Source organism: Copadichromis virginalis, linkage group LG19 (assembly GCF_057382275.1).
Source record: "Copadichromis virginalis isolate Kocher_CV1m ecotype Utaka linkage group LG19, C_Virginalis_male_GT1.1, whole genome shotgun sequence".
In the NCBI taxonomy this organism is placed as follows: Eukaryota; Metazoa; Chordata; class Actinopteri; order Cichliformes; family Cichlidae; genus Copadichromis; species Copadichromis virginalis.
The window spans coordinates 28,211,801-28,229,637 of record NC_140636.1 but is presented as its reverse complement, the minus strand read 5'-3'; the positions used below and the strand labels follow the sequence as shown (position 1 = coordinate 28,229,637).

The 17,837-nt window shown below is 39.6% G+C and overlaps 2 protein-coding genes across 3 annotated transcripts; one reads left to right on the top strand and one right to left on the bottom strand.

The window, feature by feature from the left end:
* The first annotated feature begins 4,627 nt into the window (after positions 1 to 4,627).
* LOC146686349 (actin, alpha cardiac muscle 1-like) lies at positions 4,628 to 16,834 on the top strand. 2 transcript variants are annotated; one of them, XM_085441784.1, is made up of 7 exons: positions 4,628 to 4,669; positions 5,231 to 5,369; positions 5,593 to 5,917; positions 6,010 to 6,171; positions 6,392 to 6,583; positions 16,266 to 16,447; positions 16,520 to 16,834. In XM_085441784.1, the coding sequence occupies exons 2-7, from the start codon at positions 5,241 to 5,243 to the stop codon at positions 16,661 to 16,663; spliced, it is 1,134 nt and encodes a 377-aa protein (XP_085297910.1). In that variant the 5' UTR covers positions 4,628 to 4,669; positions 5,231 to 5,240; the 3' UTR covers positions 16,664 to 16,834. The 2 variants fall into 2 exon arrangements, with proteins under 2 accessions (XP_085297910.1, XP_085297911.1); XM_085441785.1 differs by lacking the exons at positions 16,266 to 16,447; positions 16,520 to 16,834 and adding an exon at positions 12,848 to 13,324.
* LOC146686350 (uncharacterized) lies at positions 7,596 to 15,755 on the bottom strand. The gene is made up of 5 exons (XM_085441786.1): positions 15,643 to 15,755; positions 10,216 to 10,267; positions 9,201 to 9,356; positions 8,872 to 8,967; positions 7,596 to 8,702 (listed from the first exon to the last, which is right to left on the bottom strand). Exons 3-5 carry the CDS (start codon positions 9,312 to 9,314, stop codon positions 8,463 to 8,465), a joined length of 450 nt encoding a protein of 149 aa, XP_085297912.1. The 5' UTR covers positions 9,315 to 9,356; positions 10,216 to 10,267; positions 15,643 to 15,755; the 3' UTR covers positions 7,596 to 8,462.
* Positions 16,835 to 17,837: the final 1,003 nt, after the last annotated feature.

Genomic DNA, 17,837 nt, shown 5'->3' with positions numbered 1-17,837 from the left:
CGGTATATATATTCACTGCAAACATCACAGTAAGTTCAATGAAAAAGTCAGCTCAAAGGTCCATCTGAAGCACCTTACCTTCTTTTATCTTGTAATATACATACTTTTTGATGCTGGTGGTGAGATGAACAGCACCACATGAAACGGAATTACAGCTCAAAAGAAATCCCAAAGGGGCAGATGGGGTCATGAAATAGCAGTGCATAACTGAACTATTTATTGGAGGGAAAATGCGCTGTACTTTCATGCGGCATAGTTTCCTTTGGAGTGTGGAGCAGATTTACCTCCATAACAGCATCTCTGAAACCAGTAGGGTGCATGACGCAACACAAGCAGCGTGTTAGAATTGCAAATATGTATATGCTGTGGAGGCTAACTAAAACAGCTGAAATGTGTGCGAGGCAAAAAGCAAAAGCCTGTTTAGCTGTGCGTCCTCGGGTGCGCTGGTTCTTTGCTTAAAAAGTCAGAAGCTTCCCTATCAGTTTTGACTGGCATCATGTGTTCTCAGCCACCACCAAAATAGCTCAGGATTCAACACTTAGGAGCGCCTCTAAATACTTACCAAAATACTCTTGCCGAGCAGCCTACCTACAAATCCGTGTAGCTGTCATTGTTGAAGCTTATTCAAATTTGATTCATAAATTATTCATGTTCAAACTAAACTGCTTCTTATCCCCATTTTCTAGCCCTCACTATTGACTGAAACTGTGACAAAACTTCAATCATTCTTTCAAATGCCGGCTATAATCTGACACAGATTTCTTTAATAAACGAAGTAGCCAATGCCCAAATGCATATTGCAATATTTATGTGGGTGCAATATGAGACCTAGTTACATTGCTTTTTGTCTGCCCAATTCTGCTCCCAAATATCCAGAGGAGAAAAGTCACTTGCGAAAAGCCAGATTTTAATTCAACTTTGTCTGCTTTTCACTCCAGAAATCTTGGCAGAGGATACAGAAGGCAATGGGCCTTGATGCTGATTGAGAGAGAGAGAGAGAGAGAGAGAGAGAGGGAGAAAGAGAGAGAGGAGCTAGTAAATTTTTTATTGGGGTCTGAGACTGGCTATGGAAAAAGTCTGTTCCTGTTGGCTTCAGGGAAACCTGGGAGGCAAAAAGAGGGAAGATGAGTATACACTTTCCCCATTCAATTGGCCACATACTGCTCTGTAATTTCTCCCCCAAACACAGGCGTGCGCATGCACACAAAAACACACGGTGATGTGGATGCTAGCTATATAAGTAAATATCAGTTTGCCATTCGTCTGGACACCAGGAGGGAGAACTTCTCCTGGTCTCAGAATCTTTGCAAAGTTTTTTGTTGTTGTAGTTGTTCTTTGTATCTTGTCTACAAAATGCCCTTCAATAGAAACAACAAGTGGGAATTCTACCTTTAATGGGAATCACCAAATGGGAATTTGGGGTTTTATTTTTCCCATAGCTGGTTACATTAAACAGTCACTAAATTCTGCATCAAAAAAATGAATATATATAATACCATAAGCATGTTTGGACCCATTATTTTGTGCAATCTAGTATATGAAAATGCTACACTCAGTATGCTCAAATAATTTAAATCAGGAAATAGATGATCACAGACTAAGTAAACAAGTATAAATATTTCACCACGGATGTCTTTAAGTCAACATCCCCCAAAGTAAAGAGGTTTGACCCAGTTTTACTGTGCTGCATTAAGACCTTAATTATGGAAATATGATTAATTAGTTAACAGTGTAACTACATTACAAAAAATCTTATAAGTAGATTCATGCAAAGTTTTGTTTTGCAAAGATTTACACAATTATAGACTAAAATTAGTCTATTAATTGTGTTTTTCATTATTCAATTGAATGAATCATAAACAATTTTAACAAAAAAGATATTGTTTAAGTGATTTATTGGGAAAAACATGTTTAGACTGCAAAATATGAATTTCTTGTTGGCGTTTTTTGTGAATTGTATATTAGTTAATTTGAATAGTAAAAGTTAGTTATAGAAAACAAACAAATGCACTAAGAATTGTGATATTGTTTAGATTACTCAATTAAAAATGTAACATTTTCCGTGTGTGTGTGTAGGCAGATGTGATAGACCTAAACTTGGACTTTCTTCGCCAAAATCAGCACTTATTTTCTCTTCAGAGTAGCTTCATGAGCTTATTATGTAACAGATGTTCATAAAGTCTAAAAACTGGAAACTGTGCACTTTAGGAAAGTGCAGCTTACTGTCCAAGTATCAGTGATAATGAATGAGCAAATGCTTGCAGTGTAACTTCAGGCATAGTGACAGTGATCCAAACCGTGCGCTCCTTTGCGGTACCCAGCAGAAGACTTTAACTTAAGCCAACAACATGTCACTCAGTATTCAGTGCACGGGCCAGAAAGAGGACACCCAGTTTTCACTGAGCAATATGCTTCATGTCTTCTTTTGGCTGTGACCTTTCAGTGGCTCCTGGTGCTCAAGAAAGATGAATGTTGGAATGGCCAAAGCATTTCCAGACAGTTTATATCAAGCGAGCTTCTGATGAACCGATTAAATGCTTCAGTCCTGGGACATTTCAACAGCCCTTCACTTTTCCCACCTAGGTACAACACCTTGCCTCTATCAGGTGAATGACTTCCATCCAGGCTGGGTTCATTAAAAAGACTTGCGCTTTATTAATGATGAATTCCCCATAGAAAATCAATATACTTTTTTGTTCTGGACAGTTTTTGTCCTTATTAGCTCATCTCCACTGCTGAGTAATGATGATGATCTCCGGAGGGGTTGTGAGCGGGACAAGAACGATCATGCCACAATGATTTAATCTCAGTAACTGCTAAAGTGAAAGTCACACTACAGGATTATTGGAGCAGCCTCCAAGTGTCTCTGTGTATTTTTCAGGCACTGGTGTGAGCCTTTCACACCCGTGGAAAACAGGCTAGGAAAACAGACATAAAAATTATTTTATGGTTACACAATATATATCCTAAGAACGAACCCTGGCAATGACAGAACCTGCAGAGAACAGCGGCTAACACTGAAATGTCATTTTCAAACTATAATATTTTGGAACACGGGCAAAGATGTCCACCTTAAGCTACAGTTACAGTGCTGGTCTACCTAGATGGACTTAACTTAGCTATGGTCAAAAACATATTAGGAATATATTTAAATGCTGGGGCAAAGGGATGCTTAAAGCAGACCACTGCCTACCAATTATTACATAACACCAAAACAAAGAGTCACACAGTGAAGGGTTATGGCTTGGGGTCGGGTGACAGCAGCATATGATTCATGGCTTGCTGTGCCCTTTTGTCTTGTCCTCCTTGTGGTGGGACCATCCACTGCTCTTAGCCAATGTTATTTTCCAGCCTTCAGAACTTGGGCTCTGTCTGTTTCAAGTATACTGGCAATGTCATTTCTTATGTCTTGTTCTTTCCTCAGTGCAGGAATAAAGAAAGAATATGGCACATGTCACAACAGAAGATTTCCCCTTTTCTTTATTGTTTTGATGTCGGAAACAGCAAATAGTATCAGCGTTACATCTGACTTATCTGCAAAGGTTTCCTACAAGGAAGAGTGAATTATCTCTGGCTGTTCTTACATCACAAGGTAATTATTAGAACAGTATTTGGTGTTTGAGGTAATACTATCTGTTCAGACAGAGAGAAAGAAACAAGTAGAAGTGCCTTCAGCATACCACAATGACCTTTGACATTATACTATGACCAAGTAATTGCCTCTATTTTTGACTGTGGGTTCATGCATGTATTTTATGCTCAATACACTCAATGCAAACACAACAGAAGGGGCTCAATCATGAACTAGAGTATATTCCAAAGGCAAACAAGCAGCATGCACTATGGCCACAACATTATTATTTTACAGAGAGACCATTACAATCATGGAAACTTAGATTTTATGGAAATATTTGAATGCATCTGTGAACATCTCTTTTCCTTTGCCTCGTGGCAAGTCGAGGATGTTAAACATATACATAGTCGCTGCACCAGAATGAGACTATTTCTTCAGGAAGATGCTTTGTTTAACACAAAACCAACACGAGAGGTTTGAAGCTTCTAAAAAGTCAAAGAGCTGCTCACACCAGGTTTGTGGCACAAGTGGTCTCTACACTTGGCACAGGCTGTGTCCTTTAAATCTACAAGCAAATATATTACAATAGCAAAAATGAAAAAAGAAAAAAAAAAGCTGTGCATATATTGACCAATATTACACCTTTCAGTACTTATATGGACAGAATTGTGTAAACAATGATTATACAGGAAAGTGTAACCCATGTTTAAATGTAGGAATTTACTTAGTTTGGCTGGGTTCAAACAATTCTGTAAGATAGAAATGTGTGACTAGATTAGAACTTTTCCAGACACGGCGATGTTTCTAAATACAGTGATTTATCGAGAGGGATCAAAAGAAAGCCTCTCATTGTCTCTTTGTCCGCATCCCTGTCGTCCATAAATGGGGAGCAGGCACAAATGGGGATATCCCTCTACTTGTCATGCCTTTCATGGAGAAGCTGTTGTCAATGGGGCAGTGGGCTACCAAATATGGAGAAGGGGTCGCACTGGTTGGCCCCTTCTCGTGGACACTGTCAGAGTATAAACTGGCGGGGCATGACATTTCAGCACCCCTGGTTTACACACTCAAGAGTCGGCCTCTGGTGCTGATCTGGTGAGTACTCACAGCTGATCAAACGGGAGTGAAAAAATGACAAACACTGGATTTATTACACTAGGATCGATCCAGGACTTTAATGCAAACGGCAATGACCTCCATCTTTTACTTACAAGAATCATTATCTAAATTAAACCGATCATTTCATCAAAAGCGACATGTGGATCATCAACTTCTTTTGTGGATTACAACTGATGCAAAGTCCTAACAACGCTTTTACGCTACACAGCGCTAGTGTTAGTGACTTAAATATCTGAATAAACAACTCTCAAATTCGTGAAATATGTAGTTTGTTATGTGATATATTACATAAAACTAATTTAGTATTATCCATAACCAGTTTCTGGCTTCAGGATCCACCAAAAACGATCTTATGTGTGCTGTTTGCGCTGAACCTATAAAGAGAAGGGAACCTCTTTAATCCCCCAATCAAAAAACAAACAAACAAACAAACAAAACAACAACAACAACAAAAAACCCCACAACAAAACAAAAAGAACAGGACAACTGTTATCGGAATTAATTGTGCTCGTGCGCGCACCCGCCTGTCTGTTGCAGACCTGCCGCCATGTGTGACGACGAGGAGACTACAGCCCTGGTGTGTGATAACGGTTCTGGACTGGTGAAGGCGGGTTTCGCCGGAGATGACGCACCACGCGCGGTGTTCCCTTCCATTGTTGGTCGCCCACGTCACCAGGTAATTTAAACTGTTCATAAACACAACAGTGGCACTGTAGAGACGTGTATGCATGATTTATACTTAATCAAAAATAATCTCAGGCTTTGCAAGGATAAGCAGAGTTGTGCGTAATTACGCACGCATCTATTGTTTACACTGGAGGAAACCCACCAGCCATGTTTTGTTCTAATCATCAGTAAATCCTTCACTACATCACTTCACCGATTCCTGATGTTTTCAGGGCGTCATGGTTGGTATGGGCCAGAAGGACTCCTACGTCGGGGACGAGGCCCAGAGCAAAAGAGGAATCCTGACACTAAAGTATCCCATCGAACACGGCATCATCACCAACTGGGACGACATGGAGAAAATCTGGCACCACAGCTTTTACAACGAGCTGTGCGTGGCCCCAGAGGAGCACCCCACTCTATTGACAGAAGCCCCCCTCAACCCAAAGGCCAACAGAGAAAAGATGACACAGATCATGTTTGAGACTTTCAATGTCCCCGCAATGTATGTGGCCATCCAGGCAGTGCTGTCCTTGTACGCTTCTGGGCGTACCACAGGTATGACACAGACCTCCGACAGGTGCTGTGCAGCATTTGAGTAGATTAAAAAAAGGTACATTAAATGTTTACATATTCTCTGTTGGCTCTAGGTATTGTCCTTGACTCCGGTGATGGTGTCACCCACAATGTCCCCATCTATGAAGGGTACGCTCTTCCCCACGCCATCATGCGCTTAGACTTGGCCGGCCGTGACCTCACAGATTACCTCATGAAGATCCTGACGGAGCGTGGTTATTCTTTTGTCACAACCGGTGAGTGTAAAGCGTTAGTCACAAATTTCAAACACGGGCGACCTGTAAAGCACTAAAACATCACTCAAACATCATTTACTTTTACTTTACTTTTATTTTGTTTTATTTCAACAATCGTGTTGATACAAAGAATTATTATAACACGGTATCAGAGGAGATATTTATCTTGTGTCCAAAGTACATTTTTTCTGACTACAACGCGCCTGTCTATCTCCGTCAGCTGAACGCGAGATTGTTCGTGACATCAAGGAGAAGCTGTGCTACGTCGCTCTGGACTTTGAAAACGAGATGGCCACCGCCGCCTCATCCTCTTCTCTAGAAAAGAGCTACGAGTTGCCCGACGGCCAGGTCATCACCATCGGCAATGAGCGTTTCCGCTGCCCGGAAACCCTCTTCCAACCCTCATTCATTGGTGCGTAAAAGCGAACACAACATCTAAGCACTAATTTAATTGCAGTGACACTGTTGAAATGTCGCGCTGAATTAACTGTAAGTCCCTGCAATAGTCATTCACGTATAGTCTGACCTTCACTGCAATGTACAGACTGTTAAACTCACTTTCTTCTGGTGTAAGGAACGTTTCGATCAGCTCAATTCCTTCCATTGCTGGAACTTGTTACAATATTAATGTGAACCAATCGTGAAGCAGGAGGGGTAGCTGTCAGTCAAAGAATCAGTCTAATATCTGGGTTTTAATATGGCTCTCAATATTTAATGCTTGCTTATAACTGTTAATTATTCCTTAGGCCTATTCATAGAATACTACCCCACATTTGTACACTGAAAAAAATGTTTTGTTCAATTTACTCAATTTTTTTATGACAAGTGGTTGCACGAAATAAATTTGTTTGAATCCAGAAATATTTTTTAAGTACACTGAATTTAATTTAAGCGAGTAAAACCAACATATATTTTTAAGCTACTTTAACTTAACTGTTGTGGATACGTCTTAGTCAAATATTATTAGTAAGTCCAACTAAGGTCGTGTTAAATGTACCAGAATAATTTGTTTCCTTTACACTTATGTCCCAAACTTATATTCAAATCAATCAAATTGTTAATTTCTCTCTATTTCAATTAAGTTAAGTTTACTTAAAAAATATTGCTTACCCTGATTTGTAGTTTTTAAAAACGTCCATCCATCCATCTTCATCCGCTTATCCGAGGTCGGGTCGCGGGGGTAGCAGCCTAAGCAAAGAGGTCCAGACCTCCCTCTCCCCAGCCACCTCCTCCAGCTTGTCCGGGGGGATACCAAGGCGTTCCCAGGCCAGCCGAGAGATATAATCTCTCCAGCGTGTCCTGGGTCTGCCCCGGGGCCTCCTCCCGGTGGGACATGCCTGGAACACCTCGCCCAGGAGGCGCCCAGGGGGCATCCAGTTTTCATTATTGACGTTTTAAAAACGTCAATAATGAAAACTACAACATTCTTTCACATCATTTATTAATGCAAAATTTGTTGCAAACAGAATAAGAATCCACATCTCTAAGGGAAATTGCTGCAATTTGTATAATACAAATTACAAAACTTTTGCCTATGAACTAGTAGCTTTAAAAAGCTGTATTCAAACAGAACAGAAACAACAGACAAGAGAAATGTTAACCAATGTTTCTCTTCCTCTAAAAAAGAAAAAACAAACAAACAAACTCCTTACATAAAAGAATAAAACACTACCAGCAGTATAATGTATCACAATTAGAAACTGATGCATCCACAAACTAACCAGTTTCAGACTTGCTGTTCTGCGATCCATATTTAGAAATTGCATTTTAATAAGGTAATTAGACTTAAAATTAAACTTGTGTTTTCCTTACTGCTTATTGACCACTGTCTTTCCATTCTAGTCCTTCCTTGAAGATTCTGAATGTTTTACATATTTTCTGACCTAACATACTCGCTTCAAAACAATTAATAGTCTTTAAAGTGTTACCAGTGTGGTAATCATGAATGGTTTTTTTTGTTTTTTTTATCCGGTTGAGTTAACACTGATTATACGCAGGGCAGCAGCTATAACTGAATAATTACAAAGTTGCTCTTCAAGCTACTCAAATGTACCACACGTGAAACATTCATTATTGAAAGTTAAAATGTTCAATCGAAACATAACACAGAACAAATGATGGTTGTACAAGAGTTTCACTCCTATTCACAAGAGCACCAGTCATTGGTAATTTACATAACAGCATTCTCTTGATGTGTTATTTTAGAAATCTTCCTATCCAGTAGCAATTTTGTTCTTCAGCCCAAAGACTTTGGGGGAGAGCTTTTCACCATCGAATCCCATCAACACTTTCTAAATGAATTCATAATAGTCCTTCAATTCCTTGGGGAAGGCTAGGTTTAGTGCATAGATTACTCCAAGCATCAATGCACAAGCTTGGGCCAGAGATCCAATGTTGTCCATGACTATCTCCCCTTCAACAAATATTCCAATGTCATCATAATGTCCATTTTGTCCATCCTCCCTGTTGATGACATAAATGCCCATGGTGTGCTTCTTCAGGTCTCTCTGGATATCATCTCCTTCAATGTCCTAAACATTTAATAAAAAGGTAAAAGAAAAAACAATTAACTCTACAATTAAATTCCAATCTAGTCGTTTGTGTGTGTGTGTGTGTGTGTGTGTAATACACACACACACAGATATCTATCTAAAAAGTGTGTGTATAGATGACTTGCTTACAATGACTTAAATGACTTACAAAGAACTCCCGAATAAGGCTTCCGTCCTCTTCACCAAGGTAGAGGCAAAGTGCCCTGAGAACTGCTTCCCTTTTCACTTTAACATCACTTTCAGCCTGTTTAAAGAGAGTTGCTGATTAAACCAATTTGGAAAAAAGAACAATGTCTGACATTCGCAATAAGTAAATTTTATCATATGTCAGTTCAAACATAGTAAATAAAATTTATATATGAAATTTCAAAATTTAGATTGCTTGGCTGGTCACCTAAAACGGCTTATTGGACTCACCAGTGACCTGCCACTTAAGACAAAAGAAATCCAAATAGAATTTGCAATATTCAGATTTACCTCTTGCATGATCTGCAAGTGGTGGGCAAGTTTCTGCCCAGAAACACCGCCCTTCTTCTGGAAAACTGTCATCAACTGAGGTGTAATTCTGTCTAACTGTGCCGCGAAGGTCATCTCCAATTGGAATGTTGTAATACACTGGAATTCAGCATTTACCTGTATCTCACACACACACACACACACACACACACACACACACACACACACACACACACACACACACACACAGAAAAAAAGAAAACTGGTGCTTAATCATTGGTATGATTATTTTGTTATTTCTTCATTAAATGCTACAATGCAATTGCCATCACTTCATAAAGCATGATTATCATATGGGTTAGTATACAGTGCATGAAGGATGTTACTACTGTTAATCAAAGAAGAAATGAATGGCATCAGTCCATTTAACGGGTTTAAAGGGTTTTAAAAAGCAGATATTTGTCTGTTTCAGGTGGTTGGCAACACATTTTCCTGTGCTCTTTGTCCACTGGTGGGAGTGTCTCACCTGTGAGGTCAGTGGGGCAGAACTCTGCCATCAGCAACAGAGAGCAGAGAAAATTTAGATGTGCAACTAAAAACATGCTTGCCATGTAAGCCCCAAACATCTCTGAAATTGCTCTGCAAACTTCAGAGTACTTATACTTCAGGAGTCCTGTGGGTACCGTAAAGACTCATGTATGCAAACAAACCACTTTTTTTTTTGCAATCTGATCCTTTTTCTCTTGGCTGTTTCCTTCAGGGATCACCACAGTGAATGATCCACGTCCATCTAACCCTATGCTCTGCATCCTCTTAACTCACAAGAACTAAATTCCTGTTTTTCATTTCACTTTCGCAAGTTTTTTTTTTCTTTTGTCCTGGATAAAAGAAATTTAATCATATATATTAATTGATATTAATTAATATCAATATTAGTAATCACAAGAACCCTTAAGATGAGATAGATAAACTTGTCCCTGCAATACTGTGACAAATACTGTTGTGATAAATATGTAAGGAATTTGCATGTACTTACCAAAATAACACCATCTTCTTGAATAAACAGTAACACATAAGGGGAAGAAAATCTGCCAGAAAAGGAAGACAAATAAAAAAAATAAACTTTAGAAAGACAAACAATTACCGTTTCCAAGCCATTAGTGCATTACTTCATGATACTCCCTTGTAACAAAACAAATCTTACTTGTGCCTCTGTGCAAACTACAGATGGCACGATACCACTTTTTTATGTCCGATACCGATATCATAAATTTGATTATCTGCCGATGCCGATATGAATCCGATATAGTGTATTTTATAATAAATAAAACTGTTTTTATAAATATTTTGCTGCATTTTGTATAAGTTCATACTCAGTTTTAAAAACAAAACATTAAAGCTATTCTGTTATACCTGTATGCAAAAAATACACTGCACCCAAAATATTTTATACTTCAGCAATACTGATCAACCTAAAAAACTTACACCATCCTCCTAATTCAGGTATTCTAAACAGTACATAGAAATATTAAACTAACTAATAGGACTGCCAACTCCCAGCAAAAATATTAGGAAACCACCCCGCACCCTTCGCCTGATAATGCTTAATTGACGTAATCTACTTTAATGCACAGAAATCAATTATTTTTCTATAATAATTTGATTCAACATTTTTCTTCAATACAGTTGCAGACAGCGCAGACAGCGTACCTTCCCAAAGGAAAAAGTGCTATATGTACTACTATTACTAGGGCATATATTAGACTTAATATTTACTACATACAATAATGGATCTCTATACATTTAACCAGATCACCACTTTGGTAGTAAGATTTAGAATAATTATTTATTAAAAGCTAGACATTTTAAATGAGAATAAGAAAGAAATTATGTCTTTGTGTCTCCCTTTCCCTGTTAATGCCCAACCTGGCCCCCTGGCAAAACTTTGCTAGATCCGCCCCTGCACAGTTACCAGATGTCAGCTACATAGAAAAGGATCCTGGTGTTATTTGTCTCTCATAAACAGTTCATAACTTCCCTTCAACTCATTCATGTGACCTAAAATGTAAACCTGTTTCTTCATTACCTGTTCAGCTCTAATGATTCAGTAAAAACTTCTCCTGGTTTCACCTTCATGTTTCCTTCTCACCACATATCCAAACTATCATGACCAGCAGCTATTACGGCTGTGGCTCCAGAAAACATAAGCGGATACTAGAAGTAATATTAAAAAAATTCTAGCAACAGCTTATCAAGCTTAAACGTGCTGCTGTTGTTTATCTGCCGTTTTCCTCTTTCTAGCGCAAACTGGGTGACTAACAAATGAGAGAAACTAGCTACAGAAAAGCCGATCACCTGATAATCGATCAGTTTCATGATTGAAGTAGCAACAGGAGAGGGAGGGGGGAGAATGAGGGAAGAAGTTTTAGCTGTTCAGCATGAAGACACCGAATAACTCCAGCTTTGTGTCTTTTTTCATTCTAGCTGAAGTATAAAACAAATCGCTTCCTTTCCCCCTCAATACAAAACTCCGACAGCCAGTCCAGCTGTGGCTCCATACATCGGTTGTTAAGCTCAACATGGAAATACTATGCAAACATAAAGAGATGAACTTACACACTTGCTTTACTTCTCTGTGTTAGTTTTCTCTGAGATTAAATGCAGCGGTTTGGAAGCACGTAGCGAGGCTTTAAATGCTAAACCAGACCGCTGACAGGTCTTGCACTCAACAGCTCTATCAAGTGAAGCAACTTCTTTTCTGAGTTAATTTCAGTTCTGACAAACATCACTCTCAGTGCCTTTTGATCTCACATTTTTGGCAACCACTGAGTTATTCTCCTCCACAGTTTACAACCATTATTTTTTTCTGCACAAAAGACGTTGTGCAATGCCAATCCTACTTATTTCCTACTGCACCCCTGACTGTGCAGGTGCGTTCAGAAGCCCCCTCCCCCGCCCGACTATTCCTTAATGCCAATGTTGTGGCGGGAGGGACGATTTCTCAACTTAAAACTGCAGGCGACTGTACAGTGAACTTTACAGCTAACTACAGAGAAATTGCCTCGTTCCATAATTTGTTAGTACAAAGTGTGCCACAAGAACTAAGCTAAAAACATATGACATTTTAACGCATCAATACAATTACTCTTTTAATAGAGCAGTAGCTAATAGTAGTGATGGCCCGCTTGAAGCTGACGCTCCGGAGCGTGTGTCGAAAAAAACAACACACTGGTTCAGAAGCACTGTGTCGAGGCTTGCTTCGTTTGGCAAAAGTCACGTGACCAGTGACGTCCGAAGCTTCATTACGCACGTAACTGCTTCGGATATAAGGAAGTGAATCATCCACGGGATTCGTGGAGTGTGTTGATGGTGACAGAGAGCGAAGAGGTGATCATTCCACTGACAGATATGGAGCCAGCGAGGAAGAGAGGACATTCTGGCGTGTGGGAATATTTTGAGTTGATTTTGCTCAATTCATTTTATCTGCCGAAGTGAAAAACTTGAAATGTCCAAAATCATGTTTTCATAATGGAAATATCATTACAGCATATGACTTTAGGAACACTTCCATGTGAATTAAAGCTAATGAAGACTACAACAATGTATTTGACACTATACGTACATTACATTGCTACAGTTTAGAAAATCATTTTGTTTATTGTTTTTAGGTGATAGTCTGCAGGACCCAGGAATACCTGCATATCTACCAGCTTGCAGTGTAGTTCCTGCACTCCACAGCCTCTTCTGTTCCATGCAAGTGGATTTTCTCCAGGGCAGGAGAAACTATTTCTAAGAAAAGAAACAGACTCAGCCAGCGCACAGTAACACTAATCCTCTTTTTAAATGTAAATAACAAAAGGGCTACCTTACATAGATCATGTTTTTACTTTGCAAGTTCTTGATTAGGGGTGGGTTTTGATTATCGCCTTTCTGATTACAATCCATGCTAAATTGAATAAAGTGATATTGATTCATTAAAATCCCGTGTCGATTTGTAAATTAACGTTATTATGCCTGAAACGCCAGCATCTCAGGTTAAACCTCACAACATGTCGTCAAACACCATGCAGCTAAAACAGTAACTGGGAGCAGGTTTACGGATTCTGCATACAAACGTGAACACAGAGCGCGGACCCGACGCGTCAGAGTCAGATTTTGGTGCGTCGCGGGTCCGCGCTGTGTTTGCCTCTTTTTTCCCGCTGGCTTCTGCAGCTGCAGGTTTCATAACTCTCTGTTTACATCTCTAATTAAGTCTCACATGTGTCAGCTTTCTTTTAATAGATACGAAATTATGGATATATACTGTTAAATGATCAGAATTGTAATATTTCTGACTGAGGCAAAACTTTCCAGATTCCAATCAAATTGAATCGGATCCTGTATCGAATCAAAAATGATTCTACAAATCAGTGACGATGCAGCCGTACTCAGCTCCCTAAGCATTTTCCCTTTCCAGTTCACAATCAATCCCACCCCTAGGTCAAAAATATGTATAGGACAATTGGCCTCATCTAATATTTTGTATGAACCTGTCCAGCTGTCCAGTGATTAAACGACAAGTAGATGGAGGCAGGACTTCACAGCAGGGGCATACTCCATAATGTGCTGTGCATTCTCATATGTATATTATATATATTGCTCACTTATTGTATTTACCAACATCAAGGAGTTATGAGCAAAGAAAGGCCACACCATAGTGCATGTTTAAATAGGGAAAGTTTATTGATCAAAATGTATTACGCAGATACGCATTACATTTTTTTCAGCCCCCCAATCGAGAAAACAAAACCAATTACATGTTCAAAGCAACGGAACGGTGGCCCAATATCAGAGAGAACTCCACTCTTGAGTGAGCAGTGATAATTGAGCAGTCCGTTTTATTTTGCAGATTCAAGCTGCTCTTCAAAATTTTCACCACCAGATGTCACCGGAGAGGACTGTGTTGAAAAGCTTCGAGTAATGAACCGTTTTTCAATACAAGCTTCAGTGTAGTGATGGGATTTCCGGCTCTTTTTAGAGATCCGGCTCTTTCGGTTCGGCTCACTAAAAAGAGCCGGCTCTTTCGGCTCCGAACCGGCTCTTCAGGTTGTTTTGTTGCTTTAATTAATTTATTATTAACAATAATATAAAATTATGCACAAAAGGAATTACTAACGTAAAAACAAGTGGTTTTATTTATATATGTTTATATATAAATATATGCGGTGGCCCCTAGAGACAAAACACGTACAAACTCCAAAACACATTTCTAGCATGAACTGAACTTCCAAAGCAGAGCTACTAGATCACTTAAATTACACAATTGAAAGCATGTGTATTGTTTGTATATTTATACACAGGCACTCATATATATATTCAAATAATTTAAAAAAAAGTTCATTTACCTGTTATTACCACACACCAAATCCGGTCGTTGGTACTTGCTGGCTTGTGTAGCCACAAGATAACAAAGGCTCAACACTGCGCCCAGCATCCTGGAGCACTTCTGTTGTCTTTTGTACGTGTTTTGAGTTTTTATGTGCTTCTGAGTTTTTATATGCTTCTGAGTTTTTACGTGCTTCGGAGTTTGTACGTGTTTTTGGAGTTTTTACGTGTTTTGGAGTTTGTACGTGTTTTTACGTGTTTTGGAGTTTGTACATGCTTCAGAGTTCGTACGTGATTTGAAGTTTGTATGTGCTTTGTCTCTAGGGGCCACCGTAAATATACTTTTATTTATTCACTCCACATAAAATGTAATAAATAAATCATATAATACAAAAATCAACTATTCACATTTCAAGTTTTAACTATTTAAATTTTCAGCTTTTTCCTTTCACAAATTTAAAGTGAAAAGAACACAAAACACTGCAAACCACAACACAATTAAATATAAATTATAATATGAAAACTAAAAGAACATGCATATTCTCTGTCATATGGACCTGCATGAATAAACTTTCTCAATCCTTTATCATCTGCAACCGAAAATAGTTGTGGATGATTACTATACCTTTCTAATGTTGTTGTCCCTGCCTCTCTTTCTCTCTCTCTGGCTCTGTTCCTGTGCTACTGAGTGTAACTACCGCCCCTCCCCCCTCTGCCCAGCGTAAAGCACAAGGCTCGCGTGCAGAGTGAAGCGGGAAAAAAGTGCGAGAGAGAGGCTGAGAGAAAGGAAAAAAAAAAAAAAAAACCCACGTGACGGCTCGCGATAAGGAGCCGGCTCGCGTCGTTCATGTCAAAGAGCCGGCTCTAAGAGCCATTTCGTTCGCGAACGACCCATCACTACTTCAGTGCTTCGGAAAGCTTCATTTGGCCATCACTAGCTAATAGAGCACATAGCTAGCTTAAGTCAAATTCATGACAAAGTTCAGAGGTGTACAACTACTTAGACTTCTTTCTCCATGTGCACACGTCTTAAAGAGTCAACATGCTTTGACTGAGGTAAAAAAAATAAAACAAAAACGACCGTAAAAGGTTTACTTACCGAAGCTAGACCACCTTTATATGAAGTTGTGCGATTAACTTGAGCCCGCTTGCAGCACACAAAGAGTCCGCTTCTTCAGTCCGCGTGCAAAATGGTGGCCTGTCCTAACGCATGCGCAAAATGGCCCAGCAGGAGGCTATGAAAAACATACTTAAGCATTTTGAGCTACATTTAATTAACTAAAATTAATTGGATTAAAACGCAGGGAATGTATTCTGGAGTTACTCGAATTATATATGTAGACAGGAATTACTCATTTGAATTGAAAAGATATACCAAAATATAATATGCTATATTTAAAAGGAGACAATATCACTTCTTTCAGTGTACATGAATTGTTTTCTAAGCATATACACGTCTATTTCTCACATTTTTGACTAACTATGGCAACCAAGTGAAGCTTCAGATATATCCATCACCGATTTACCACCTTATTACCGTTAAATGCATATCAGTTGTCTAAAGCAGTGCCTTCCACTTCACATTGACCTTAGCTCCGCAAACATCAGCTGTTGGCGGAGCTGTCCCTTTCAGCACCTGTTGTGGCAGCTGACCGCGCTGTCAGATGTGTACTTTGCTGCACGAGGTAAAAACCCACTCACTTGTTCTGTGTGTTTGCCAAGGAATGGAATCCGCTGGCATTCACGAAACCACATACAACAGCATCATGAAGTGCGACATTGACATCCGTAAAGACCTGTACGCTAACAACGTTATGTCCGGCGGCACCACCATGTATCCGGGTATCGCTGACCGCATGCAGAAGGAAATCACAGCTCTCGCCCCCAGCACCATGAAGATTAAGGTAACTTAACACACTGTTGAATAACACATTTATTTGTAATTTTCCCAAGTTGACAAACGTGCTTGTGTTTAGATCATCGCCCCCCCTGAGAGGAAATACTCTGTGTGGATCGGCGGCTCCATCCTCGCCTCGCTGTCCACCTTCCAGCAGATGTGGATCAGCAAGCAGGAGTACGACGAGGCTGGACCCTCCATTGTCCACAGGAAGTGCTTCTAAGAGTCCACCTGCCCACCTCCGCATTGCACTCACCCTTTATTACCTCACCCTTTATTACAGCCGAAGTTACGACTAAAAGCAGCAATTCGCGCGTTGCTGTTAATGTTTTTTGTTTACACAAGTGCAATTTTACAAGTTTACAAGTTTATTAATAAACAAACAGCCTGCCCAGCCCCTTTCTTTCCTTCTCTCTTAAGCGCCAAAGCTTTGCCCTTTCATCACGTGACGGATGAGTAAAGGTTATTAAAGATTTGAATTAGAAAAGATTACAGTGAGCGGAGAGGATAAGCCACCTCATGAGAAATTAACCTAGCAAAGTTTCATTTAGTGAAAACGCCACCGTCACGTGACCAGAAAACCACGTCTCCGAGGTTAAGAAATGCAGATATATGGGGACACAAAGTGTTTGAAACCAGCTATAATTTTAATATAAAGAGGTCTGTGTAATAAAGCTCCTATATATGTATATGTATATATACATATACATTTTTTTTTTTTTTTGGGGGGGGCGCTTTGACTTAACATGTTCTATAAACCACACAATAGTCTAATATTAGCGTGAGTACACAGTGCTGTGCCATAGGTTGAAGCCTCGGAGCGTTATACAGGGCGGGGTCACATATTTTGCTTCTATTTTTAAACTTCCACACAAACAGAGAGAGGCAGGCAGACAGGCAGGCTGCCTTGTAAAGCGATTAGCAGCTCGGATGGTACTTTCACTCTGTCACTGTATCCAGAGCATCATCTTTGCCCGAGGTGGAAACAACAGCTACCAACCGGGCAAAGATGACGGCGACATGGGGAGGAATCCTCCGGGTATGTAAAGCTGTCTGCTCCAAGAAAGAAATACTGCCTCCACTTAGCCCATAAAGCTGCATTCGCTTTGTGTTTCAGATATAACCTAGAACCGCAGATAAAACAATAGATTTTGTTAAAACTGATGCAATGTGAAACACTAGGTAGACGCAGCCTGCCTGTAAGTGTGTTTATCTATAAACTAAAACAAAAAAACAAAAAACAAAAACAAAAAAATCCCAGAAAAGTCCCCTTGACCTTGTTCTCAGAACACGGTGCCCCCACAAGCACTGTCCAGAAAATATAGATGTTGCTGTATGTGGCTGCACGTGCAGTTTTGTACCTCAATTTGTTAAGTAACAATACAGTGTACCGGTTT